This window comes from Lissotriton helveticus, chromosome 11, assembly GCF_964261635.1.
Source record: "Lissotriton helveticus chromosome 11, aLisHel1.1, whole genome shotgun sequence".
NCBI classification, from domain to species: domain Eukaryota; kingdom Metazoa; phylum Chordata; class Amphibia; order Caudata; family Salamandridae; genus Lissotriton; species Lissotriton helveticus.
In genome coordinates this window covers 549,893,693-549,905,710 of record NC_136072.1, presented here as the reverse complement: position 1 = coordinate 549,905,710, position 12,018 = coordinate 549,893,693, and the positions used below count along the sequence as shown (strand labels likewise).

Genomic DNA, 12,018 nt, shown 5'->3' with positions numbered 1-12,018 from the left:
ATGGGTCTACTTAAGGTGGACAGCATTGGGGTGGGTAATGGGTGCAGGGAACAGTGCGGGGGATACCTGGGTCCCAGGGAGATAATGACCCATAACCGGGGCACGGGGATGTAGCCCGTATGATGTGGCGAGGCCCATGTCCTCATCGGTGTCGTGTGAGCTCGGAAAGCTGACCAGAAAAACAAAATACAGCAGCCTGTAGACGGCCAAAAACAATAAACACTCAGGAGACCACAGTCTACCCCCCCCATACCTCCCAACTTCCCCTACTCTACACTTCTGAAACTGAAGCATCTGTCGCCCTGAAAAGGAAACAACAACGAAAACACCAACACAAGGAATCTGCGTGCTAAACTAAAATGGTTAGCGGAACATGAACTTAGCAGAGATGGACCCTTCCATGTGAAATTCGTTATCAGCGAAAAAAGAAACAAATAAGTAGCAAAAGGTGGAAAAGGTTTTAGGCAACAAGTTCGACAGTCATCAGAACACATTCCTGCAGAGGTGGATCCCTCCGCGCTCGTAGAATAGATAGCGACCCCGCTGTACGAGCATTGTAAAGAACGATATATGTTTCTCATGTCTGAGGGCCTTGAGATCATACCCCATACTCCTCCCCAGCGCCATGGAGCGCAGGGCTCCAAGACAGGTCTGAATCAGACAGGGTAGGGTGCAATGTCTCCGAGGGGTCTGGGATGCGGCTGAGGTCACTCAGGGAGCCGGGAGCGGCAGACCTCTGTGACAATGTCTGGGGAGGAGGCGGTTGGGACACTGCTTGTGGGAGGTTGCATCGCAGTCATCACCTTTCTTCCGGGACCTATTGCGGCACTTCTGGGGCTTGGGCAAGGTCGATTGGGGCTGCACCGGCTCTCGTCCGTTTGGGGGGGGAAACAGGCCGGTTCCAGAGAGGGCTCTCCTCCGTAAGCCAGGTCCAGGCCGCATGGGGGCTGTCAAAGAAAAGAGTCTTGTCTTGAAAGACAACCCGGAGCCCGGCCAGAAATAGAAGGCCGTAACGAAGACCCAAGCTGCAGAGCTTCAGCTTGACATCATCATATGTTCGACATTGGGCCTGCACCGCCCTGGTGTAGTCCGGGAAGACCATGATCTTGCTGTTTTGATACACCAGTGGGCCTTGTGACCTCGCCGGCTTAAGGATGGCGTCCCTGTCTCGGAGGATAATGGGCCTAGCAGGAGCCCCGGACAGGGAGTCAGAGAGCGATGGGCACGTTCGATTACGAACCATGGAGAGAGGGACTCTGCGGGCATCCAGGATTGTACCCAGGTCTCCATAAACGTGTCCGTGTGTCCCTGTTCCGCCCGCTTGAGAAAACCTATGATGCGCAGGTTGTTCCTCCTCAACCTGTTTTCGGCGTCTTCGGCCCGACGATGGAGTTCTGAGGTCTGTGTCACGAGGCGAGCCACCTGGGTCTTGAGCCGGCCTATGTCGTCCTCCGCCGTGGAGATACGTGACTCTGCCTCAGAAATTTGGGCCGTGGCATTACGCCGATCCTGGCGAATAAGGGCCATGTCCACCCTCACCTTGCCAAACCTGGCCTCGGCCGAGGCCTGCGATGCGCCAATTGATTGAAGGATGGTGGAAAGGTCACCCCTAGCAGGAGCACTGGACGCCCCCCCCCCCCCACGTCCCGCTCGCTTGTAGTGTACTGGTCCATTTTCGTTTGGGTGTGCAGGGTGGGGGTCTGGAGGGTGCGGTTTCTGCCCATCGCCACTGAGTGTGGAGTCCAGTTTCTGCGTGGGCGAGAGGGCGCTCAGCGACCCCAGAGAGGGAGGTGGGGTGTCCCCGACACCCAGGCCATCAATGCTCGGGCGATCAGGCCCTCCCCCCACGATCTCCCCGGAGTTCAGGGGAAGAACAGGACACATCCGGAGCCGGTCTGGCGGCACGATCAGCAGGAGGAGGTGCCCCCTCCCAATCCCAGGAGCAGCGCTAGAGAGTTGCCGATAAAGGGCCCCAAGGAGAAACAAGTCACACCACCGCAGGCGATAGCCGTGCAAGAGCCGGGGTCAGGAGTCACCCGGCAGCGGCGGCAGCAAGGAACGGTGGGTATTGGGCGCCGCCGAGGCGCTGGCAGGTCTAGGTGCAGTGCAGCAGTGGAGAGGCGGGCAGCACGCTCCGCACCACCCAGCAGTGACGGCTGGACGCAGGCCCACCGTAATCGAGGCAGCACCAGTCAAAGATGGGGGTCCCGGGACAGAGAGTGCACTGTGCAACCCGCCGGCAGGAAGCGTAGTCCCAGCAGGGCCCGCCGCTCCAAGACCGCCCGCACACACAAATTACCAAGCCCACGGGGCGCCCCCCACTGGTGGGCAGAGTCAGCACTGCCGCTGGACGTTAGTATCCGGGGCGAGCTAATGCCACAGGAATCCGCAGGGCAAGTCTCTCTACCCCAGCGAGCAGATGCGGAGGCCCGAGCTATTGCAAGGAGGGAGGGGGGAGATGGGGTGTAGCGACCACACCGCATCCTGCACCACCCCTCCGGCCTCCGACTGCCCGCCGGTCCACACCCCACTCACCAGTAGTCCGCCAGCAGGGTGGGGGCCAGAGGGGGTCTCTGCCGCTTCAGGGCCAGCCACCCAGGGGGCCGGGATGAGGCTGTAGCACCGCCGTGATCCAAAGCTGCAAGAGGGCCCAGGTCCGGCCAGGACTTGGGGCCGCAAAGCTGTAGGTCATGACAGGGCCCCCGGGAGGGCGCCCCTCCAACAGACTTCAGGTGGGTCCCAGCAGGCCGGGCCACTGTTGAACACCATTTGGAAGACCAGGCCGGGCCCAGTGCTCAGGGTCGGAGGGACCCGGATCTGCCAGGGGAGGGAGGAGGCCCAATTCCGATACACCGCTGCCCGACAATGGCAGCAGAGCTTAGCGGCACCCCCCAGCGCCGTGAGCACCCTGAAAAGTGGCCGATAGATGCAGGCGGCCAAGTGGAGTCAAAGAACAGCCTGGACGCTCCTGGCCCCCTGCATGCGGCAGACAGGCCCCAGGCAACCGGCACAGCACCACCGCAGCGCCGCCACCCCCGGCGGGACGCGCGGCCAGGTCTCAAGCCGTGCCAGAGAGCAGGCGGGTGCAATCACCGCTCTGGAGCGACCAGGAAAGCCCGGAAGGAGCGTCAGGGCTTGGATTGACCAAAGCCCTACCAGGTCGCCACCCTCTTAGCCGGGCCAGGCCCTGAAATGGAGAAGGTCAGATCACGACATCGGAGGCCCCGGGCAACCGAAGAGCGGGACCGGAACACAGCTCTAGAGGGCCACAGGATCGCCGCAAACTGATGAAAGGCTTCGAAAATAGCAGGTAACGGGCGGATGAAGGCGTATGACGGAGGAGGTCCGGAGTACTCTTAGAGTGCGACCACCATCCTGACGCCTCAGGCCACGCCCCGTTATATTTGATTGGGACAAGGTGACTATCAAAATTACATTCAAATAGTAAGATGTTTCTCACAGCCATTCTTCCCCACCTTTGTGTTTCCTCTGCTGAGGACATGCTTCATAAGCCCAATATCGGGATGAAGAAACTTTGTTCCTCTGATCAGTTTTTGTTACACATGGTGTACATATGGTGTTGCTGACCGATGCAACACTGCTTCCAATGCCACTACTTATTTATTTATTTATTTTAAGGTTTTATAGTGCGCGTAGTAACCCTAGAGCATCCCAGCGCTAGAACCAGAACTCAGGAGAGGTCCGAATCGAAGGGGGGGGATTTAAGGAAAGAGAAAGGTTTTCAAGGCCTTCCTGAACTGGAGAAGATTAGGTTCAGTTCTCAGTCTCCGAGGAAGGTTGTTCCAGTGTTTGGCCGTGTGGACCGAGAAGCGGCGTCCTCCGGACCGGGCCTTTTTGACTCTGGGAACAGTGATGAAGTTCTCTCCGCCTGAGCGGAGGACCCTACTCGCATTGTAAGGGATGATGAAATCCTTGAGGATGGGTGGGCCTTTGTCATGGAGGGTCTTATGGGCCAGACAGAGGGCCTTGAAAGCCACCCTTTCTCTGACTGGGAGCCAATGCAGGAGCTTCAAGGCTGGCTTTGCCGAGGATCTGGCGGGGGTGTCGGTAAGTAGGCGGGCCGCGGCGTTTTGGACTTTCTGCAGGGTATTGAGGGTGGCTTCGGGGGCACCCAGGTAGATTGCGTTGCAGTAGTCCAGCCTCGCCATAATGAGGCCCTGAATCAGGAGTTTCTTGGAGGTAGCGGGGAGCAGGGGGAAGACCTTTCTGCAGGCCCTAAGGAGTCCAAAGCAGATTCCTGCAGTTTTTTTGGCCTGTGATCTGAAGCTCAGGTCCTTTTCGAGCCATACGCCCAGGCTCTTGACCTCCTCCTTCGGTGTAGGGGGGTCACCTAGACAGACGGGCCAGATGTCAGGCGGCAGGGAGGGCTCTTTATGTCCGAGCAGCAGGATCTCGGTCTTGGACCCGTTCAGTTTCAGTGCCGAGGAGTTCATCCAGTTATGAATTTCCGAGAGACAGCTGTGAAGGTCGGGTGGGGATTGGTGCGGGTGTGAGAGGGTTACCACCAGCTGGGTGTCGTCGGCGTAGTTGATAATCGAGTCGCCGAACGGGTTGACCAGTTTCTCCAGCGGGGACATATACACGTTAAATAACGTAGGGCTGAGAGATGAGCCCTGCGGTACTCCACAACGGAGGGGGATTGCGGGGGAGTGGCTGTCATTCTCCCAGACTTGGAAGGAGCGTCCGTCTAGGAAAGATTTTAGCCACTTCAAGGCCGTGCCCCTTACTCCGATGTCTCCCAGTCGTTGGATTAGGGTGTGGTGGCTCACAGTGTCGAAGGCCGCACTGAGGTCCAGGAGGATCACTGCCACTGATCCTCCCGTGTCCAGAATGCTTCTGGCCTTCTCCACTGCTGCCAGGAGGGCTGTGTCAGTGCCCTGTCCTGGACGAAACCCTGTCTGGGAGGTCCCGAGTAGGTTGTTGCTCTCAAGGAATAGTGATAGTTTTTTATTCACTAGCTTCTCCGTGATCTTGCTATTTCCTGGGAGGAGGGAGATAGGTCTGTAGTTGGCTAGGTCCAGGGGGTCTAGAGAGGGTTTCTTTAAAAGGCCTTTGACCACTGCCGCCTTCCAGCTAGGAGGGACTAGACCCTGCGAGAGGGAGGAATTAATGAGGGACGTGAGGGGGGGGGGAGGATGGTGCTAGACACTTTTTTCAGAAAACTGAGGGGGGCGGGATCGCGAGGAGAGCCACTTTTAATTGTAGCCAATGTCGCGGCTACCTCTTCCGTAGACACTGGGCCAAAGGTGTCCAGAAAGGGTAGGTTGCCATCAGGGGAGTGAGGGCAGTAAATGGGAGATTTAGAAGGATCCCCGCCCAGGTTGTCAGCCGTGATTGGGGGTAGGTCCGCGAGAATTTTTTGGATTTTCTCGTCTAAGAAGGTGGAAAGTTTAATGCATTTGCTTTCCGCTGCTTTGGGGTCCAGAGGTTTTACTGGGGGGTCTGGGGCCTGGAGGAGTTCCTTAAGGACGGCAAAGGTTTCATGTGCCGAGCAGGAGGCGTTTTTAATTCTATCTTCGTAGAAGGCGCTTTTAGTATTGAGGAGTTCCGTTTTATAGGATTTTAAAGAGGCCCGAAATATATCTTTTTTGTCTGCCTTTTTATCTTTCCTCCATAAGCGTTCGTTCCTCTTACATTCCTTCCGTAGTAAGTTTAATTCGGGGGTGTACCAGGGGGAAGGGGTGACTCTCTTGGTACGTTTGAGGGTGCTGGATTTCGGGAGGATGTCGTCCAGAGATTGGGAGATCCATGTGTTAAATTTGGTGTCAGCAGTGATAGTGTCTTGAGAGGGGGGAGGGGTATCTTCACTTAGTTTAGCTGCCCATTCCTCTGGGACCAGTTTATGCCAGCGTCTAATAAGGGTTCTGAATTTAGGAGGTTGAGGTGGAGGGATGTTAATGTGCCATTCGAAGGGGACCAGGAAGTGGTCGGTCCAAGGGAGGGGGACGTGGGGGCGAGTGCTCAGATCTTGGATGTTAGTGAATATGGGATCGAATAGCTGTCCTTTGTCGTGAGTCGCCTGTGCGTTTTTTAGGCCGAGGCCCATAGAGGAAAGATCTTGTAGGAGTTCTACAGCCTGTTTGTCGACCGGGTCCAGGAAGTGGATATTGAGGTCCCCCAGTAGGAGATAGTTGGAGGAAGTCGTGCAATCCATGGTGATGTGGTCAGTGAGTTTGCTAGGAAAATCGGTGAGTTGGCCAGGGGGGCGATATACAAGCATTCCCGACAGGGATGTTACTGGGGAGATTTGGATGGAGAAGTGGCAGCTTTCACAACCTTTGATGTTACCATCCGAGATTCTACAGGAGAACACGTCCTTAGATATTATGGCTAGGCCGCCTCCTCTACCAACTGGTCTATTCAATGAGCAGATTTGATAGCCCGGAGGGAGTGCTAGGACTATATCAGGGCCATTGTTGTGAGTAAGCCATGTTTCAGTGAGAAACAGAATGTCCATAGCGTGGTTTAGAATCAAGAGGTTAATTTCATGCGCATGTTTAGCGAGCGATCTGCAGTTGAGGAGGCCTAGTTGTAGTCCGCCTGGTGCCGAGTCTGTGCCAGGAGGGTTGCAGAAACTGCAGCCGGTAAAAGGATTGTCGCCCGAATAGGTGTAATTGCAGAGGGGGTGTTTTTGTGTGTTCAGGGCCAGGAGCCTGTCCCGGGTGTAGTTCGGGCATTTCGTGACAGAAATGGGCAGAGTAACTGGGCCCGGGTCCGGCTGGGCCCGGACGGGCCCAGACGGGCTTGCCTTTGGCGCGCTGACGGCGCGCCCGCTGCGCCCGTCCGCTGCGCGTCCGAATGCGGCACATGATTTTATACCGACAGGGGGGGGGGCGTGGCCAAAAGTAGTGGGCGTGGCCTGTAATCAGGCTCACTCGCTAATGGCGGTGAAGGAGACTTTTCTTCCCCGTGGCAGCGTTTAGGTCGGCTGCACGGGTGTTTTCAGAGTCTAGGTGAGTGCCCCTAACAGGTTAGTGGGAGGTGTACAAATTCTAAAATCAATTTACACACACTTTAAAAAAAACATAACATTTTTCATACAATTTTTCAGCAGAGCTCCCGGCTGTGCCTCAGGAGTATAGGTTCTCCTCACTACTGGCTGATAAATAACCTAATTTATCAATCGTTAGTTTTCCGTGCAATGAAACTCTCGTCCATCAAATGTTTGCGCGTATTGTATTCGAGGCAAAGTGATTTCAATTGCATCCACCAGACATACTCATCAGAGTTCTGTAATGTCTACATTGCTGACCAAACAAGTATACTATAGTTTTCTTTCTCAATGGTTCCTCACATGGCAACGGACAATTTAACCAAGAGCTCTTAAGAAATCCACCTCTCTGAAGTCTTTCGATACCCAATTGCTGCCTTTCCTCTGGCTAATTCTTTCTGTACGTCTAGGGCTAACTGAGACCTTTGTTTTTTTCAAACAAATCCTTAAATACAGACACATGCATAGTCGCATACAAAAACTTTCATTGAACCCTTTTCAACCACTCTTGGCTATTTTTCATAGGTTATAAAACGTTATTACAGAAATTATTTGAAGATGCCTGTATGCATGTAACCATCTTTAAATGCTTTTTACAATAAAAAGTTTTTTATATAGATCATTTCCAAAGAAGACAAGCATTGGAAAAGCCAACTGTGTGCAGCCTATGCCACACACATTTGCCAATGTTTGTTTTCACTTGCTCATGAATCTGACAGTATTGAGACTGGAGAGCATTAGCCCGGATCTACGCCCTTCAACCAGTCAATACCATCCCACGGATGGTCTCCTATTAATGAGGGAAATTACATGAGTGCGGGAGGGAGCATATCATATGTTTTGTTCCAATCATGTGAGAATTCGATCTTAGCAGCTCTGTGGACCAGTTTTCGTCTTTCCACTAGATGGGCGGCAACAAAATGACTATAAAATAAGATGGCAATAATAAAGATTCAATTTCCAGTAGCGAAGAATTTTGGGCTCAAGAATTCCATCCATTGTTTTTTTTTTTTCCACAGTTACGTCATGTTTAGGCAGTCAAGTATATTCCCAATATGGAAACGTGTGTTATTATTGCGGGTTACTGCTTTGGACTCCCACTGTAGAAGGATGTGGTTTGCAGGGCGTGAGAAGTTGCTGTAGATTGTAGTAGCACACCGGCTCTGCAACTGAACTGTCAATTCCTTTTAATGTTTCATTGCAGGTAAAATCAAGTACTCGGAGCGTGTATATGACGCGTGCATGGATGCGTTTGACTGTCTTCCTCTGGCTGCCCTACTAAATCAACAGTTTCTTTGTGTGCATGGTGGATTGTCCCCTGAAATCACATGTCTAGATGATATACGAAAGGTAAGATCTCTTCTATAATGTACAGCAGTCGGCCTTTTCCTACTAAATCAACAGTTTCTTTGTGTGCATGGTGGATTGTCCCCTGAAATCACATGTCTAGATGATATACGAAAGGTAAGATCTCTTCTATAATGTACAGCAGTCGGCCTTTTCCTTTCTCCTACTTGTAAACTTCTGCCACTTAACAATGCTTTCCTTCTTATTCCAGAGATCCCTAGATTTCTCCTCAAATGTTCATTTCCCAAACGCAGGCTCTATCTTCATTACTTGCTTCATGTATGTTTCAGTGCTGTGGTTTTACTTCTATTTCATAAATATGTATCATTGACCTTTTTAATTATATCTGAGATTTCAGTATTGCTGTACATGTTGCCGTGTTATGTGACTTGAATTGGTTGCTTTGAAAATGTGAAGTCTGAAGATGTCCAGTGTGTTTATTAATATTAAATGTACTTATGTGTTTTCGCAGGAATAACAATATATCTGTGATTCAATGCCCTGACCACGTTCATAAAAACACAAGAATAAACTATTTAAAATGTCCATTCTTTCATTGAGTCCGAATACAGGGACTCACTTGCCTTTATTGGCACATTTGTGTTCTCCGCCTCCACAGTACTGTAACCTGCCACAACCTGTGACTTTGACACCTTTTCTTTCCTCAGGTTGACTTCCGAGTGTGATGCAGTGCTTTAGTTTAGTTAACAATTCTATGAGCAATTAATCTATTGCTTCCCTGTTGGCTTTTTAATTTATTTTTTTGAGCCCTCACCCATCTGTTGCTCCTTGAAATTTAGAACATCTATCCAAAGCAATGCTTCTTGCCACTCCTGTGAAACACACCTTAACCCTCGAAAGGGCTGGGAGACCTTCTGTTGCTGAGGCCTCTGTTGATATTGTTTACTGAAGCCTCAAATGGGACTGCTGTTGGGGGAACTGCAGAATAGGCTAAGTTAGGTCCAGAGAGCAATTGCTGGCCTTGGTGTCCTTGAACTTCTCGAGGCCAGTCAACCTTCGTCCGAAAATTTTTGAGCCATCAAACAGCATATCCTCGAGAGATTGCTGGACATTCATATAAAAACCTTTCAAGTGGATCGAGGAGTGGTACCTAAGCACCACGCTGGTCCCAACTGCCCTACCTAAACATACAGTGTGACCAGGCCAGAATAGATGGGGTATTTTGTAGCATCTTGGCCGTCTAGGATCAGACGTTGGAGTATTTGTCTGACCTCTGCCTAGACAGCTGGCAAGATGCCTGCAACTCATTCCCACAAGGTGTGCGCATTCCCACAAGGTGTGCGAATCCCATCCCAGGTGCAGTAGATATTGACAAATAGCAAGGCAAGGCTGGCACCGAAAAAGACTGATTTGTCAAAATATGTCATCCTCTTGGATTCCCTGTCAGATGGAGTGATACGGAATGAGTTTGTGTTGAGGCGGTTGGAATGCCTGAACCCTTCAGACTGTCTGGGGTAGCATGATTGAGTTAGAAATCTGGGTTCCCTGGCGTGGTCCTTTGCTACCTTGCCACATGTCTGTTTACTGGGAAAAAAGATAACCTGGGTTTACCCGGGTACCAGCAAATTGGTGAAAGCCTCATTAAAAGAGAGCAGGTGGTGGTGTCTGCAAAGTTGAGAACTGCCATCAATACATTGGTTTTGACCTGCATGGGAAATGTTGGATCTAGGGGGGGGGGCGGAGCTTGCCGGCGTCGATGTCAGACGTGTAAGAGCGGAGCTCCGCGCCATTACCCGAACACAATTCATAATTATCCTTCCTAAACGGACCCCCGCAGCGGATTAAGTGTGGGGCGGTGTGCTGACCCATGCTGACACCCCCGGTGGCCTTCCGGAGCAGATCGGCGGTGTTACGGGGAAGTTACGAGCCCCGCAGACGTTCGCGCCAATAGGCCCAAAAGCCGCGGCCTCGCCTGGTGAGCTGGCCGGTGTGCGTGCTCCGACGTGCGGCTGGTGGCGGTGTGAGGCCCGACGGACCTGCTTTCCCCCTGACTGCGGGGACATCACTGGAGTACCGGCGGTCTCGGACGGCCCCGGCGGACGGAATACAGGTGCGGGACCACGGGGGACTGTTGCTGAGCCCCGGAGGCCGTTTTTACTAGGGGTGCCTAGTACCAGACGGTTGGTCGGCGACTGCACACGGGCATGGCGGCCCTGGCCTCTGGAGCCCGCTCTCACCCCCCCAGGACCTGAGGTATGCTGCGGGGTCCCCACCGCATGTGCTGAGCTCATAAAACTTTGGGAATTGCATACTGGACAACGAGTGAGTTGCACTGAGGGAGGAAGAGAAGGGCAGCCACTGGACACTGGGGGCTGCGCGCCGCCGGAGTATTCGCCCTTAGGACTTCGGGGGCCTACAGACCTGTGAGCGCGTGTGTCTGACCACTGGGGGACACTTGAATGTGCCTTTGCTACACGGGCGGAGACTGGGGTGTGCAGCTGAACTGAACTTGGCAGTTTATTTACTACAGTGGCTCCCAGTTGCACCTGCTCCCCGGATACGCTAGAACACTGCGGATATTGGGGGTGCGACTCAGCTGGTGGGGAACCCCTCTCCGGGTGGACCGAGCGATTGACGGCGGTGCGTTGCCCACGCCAGGTGTCGCACTATGGGCAAGAGCGACAGGACCCAAACGAAATTGGCGTTCGAACAGCGTAAGACCAGGGCCCCTGAGGAATCGCCGCCGGTCCCATCCCAGCGGGGCGCTGGCTCAGAGAACACTATGTACACAGACATTAAGGACATGCTAGTCTCTATGGAAAAGGGGTTGCAGGACAGCATGGCCTCTATAGGCACGAAAATCGACGCACTCACCTACCGCATGTCGGAGCGTGTGGACAAACAATCGGAGAGACTGGACATGTCGGAGCGACGGTTGACTGAGGTGGAGGAGGCCCAGACTGAATGGGACAAGGATCGCAGGCAGTTCTCCAAGCTACTGCAGGTCATTCAAGACAAGTCCGAGGATTTGGAGGCACGCTCCAGAAGGTCGAATATCCGCATCACTGGGATTTCGGAGACGACCCAGACTGGGAAGATGGAACTATTTGTGGAGAAACTCCTGGTCACTCTGCTGGGCGATGATGTTTTCTCCCCGATGTTCATAGTGGAGAGGGCGCACCGCACGCTGGGCCCGCGCACGGGAGCCGCGCCGCGCCCGATCATAGCTAAACTACTGAATTACAGGGATCGAGACGCGGCGTTGAGGGTGGCCAGGGACAAGGGGAAGCTGCAATTCGAGGGCATGGACGTCTCTTTATACCCGGACTTCACGGCTAAAGTGCAGGAGGAGAGACGACACTTTGCCCCCTACAAGAAGCAATTGCGTGACCTAGGCCTGGACTACGCGATGCTGTATCCGGCGAAGCTACGGGTTAATCGGCAGGGACATTCTCATTTTTTCACGGATCCTAAGTCTCTTCAGAAGTCGTTGAAGGAATGGGCCAAGGAACAACGGAGAAGCCCGTGCGGACAAGCTGAGGACCTCGCCGACGATAGCCGCCTAGACGAACAGGAATGACCTCCTGCCTTCTCTAAGGCTTGAACTTCTGTCAGATGTATATTATTTGTTGTGGCATTGAGGGATTGGACACCTATCGCTTAGAGGGATCGCCAGTAGAATCCTATGGCTGGGAAGC

At 53.2% G+C, this 12,018-nt stretch overlaps 1 protein-coding gene across 3 annotated transcripts in view; it reads left to right on the top strand.

Annotated features, from left to right (window-relative positions):
- The window catches only part of PPP3CC (protein phosphatase 3 catalytic subunit gamma), a 776,740-nt gene that overhangs the window by 461,988 nt on the left and 302,734 nt on the right, over positions 1-12,018 (top strand). For all 3 annotated transcript variants that reach the window (XM_078666300.1, XM_078666301.1, XM_078666299.1), the window contains one exon: positions 8,217-8,362. In XM_078666300.1, coding sequence (XP_078522426.1) covers positions 8,217-8,362 — 146 coding nt within the window. The remainder of the gene's footprint in view (positions 1-8,216; positions 8,363-12,018) is intronic.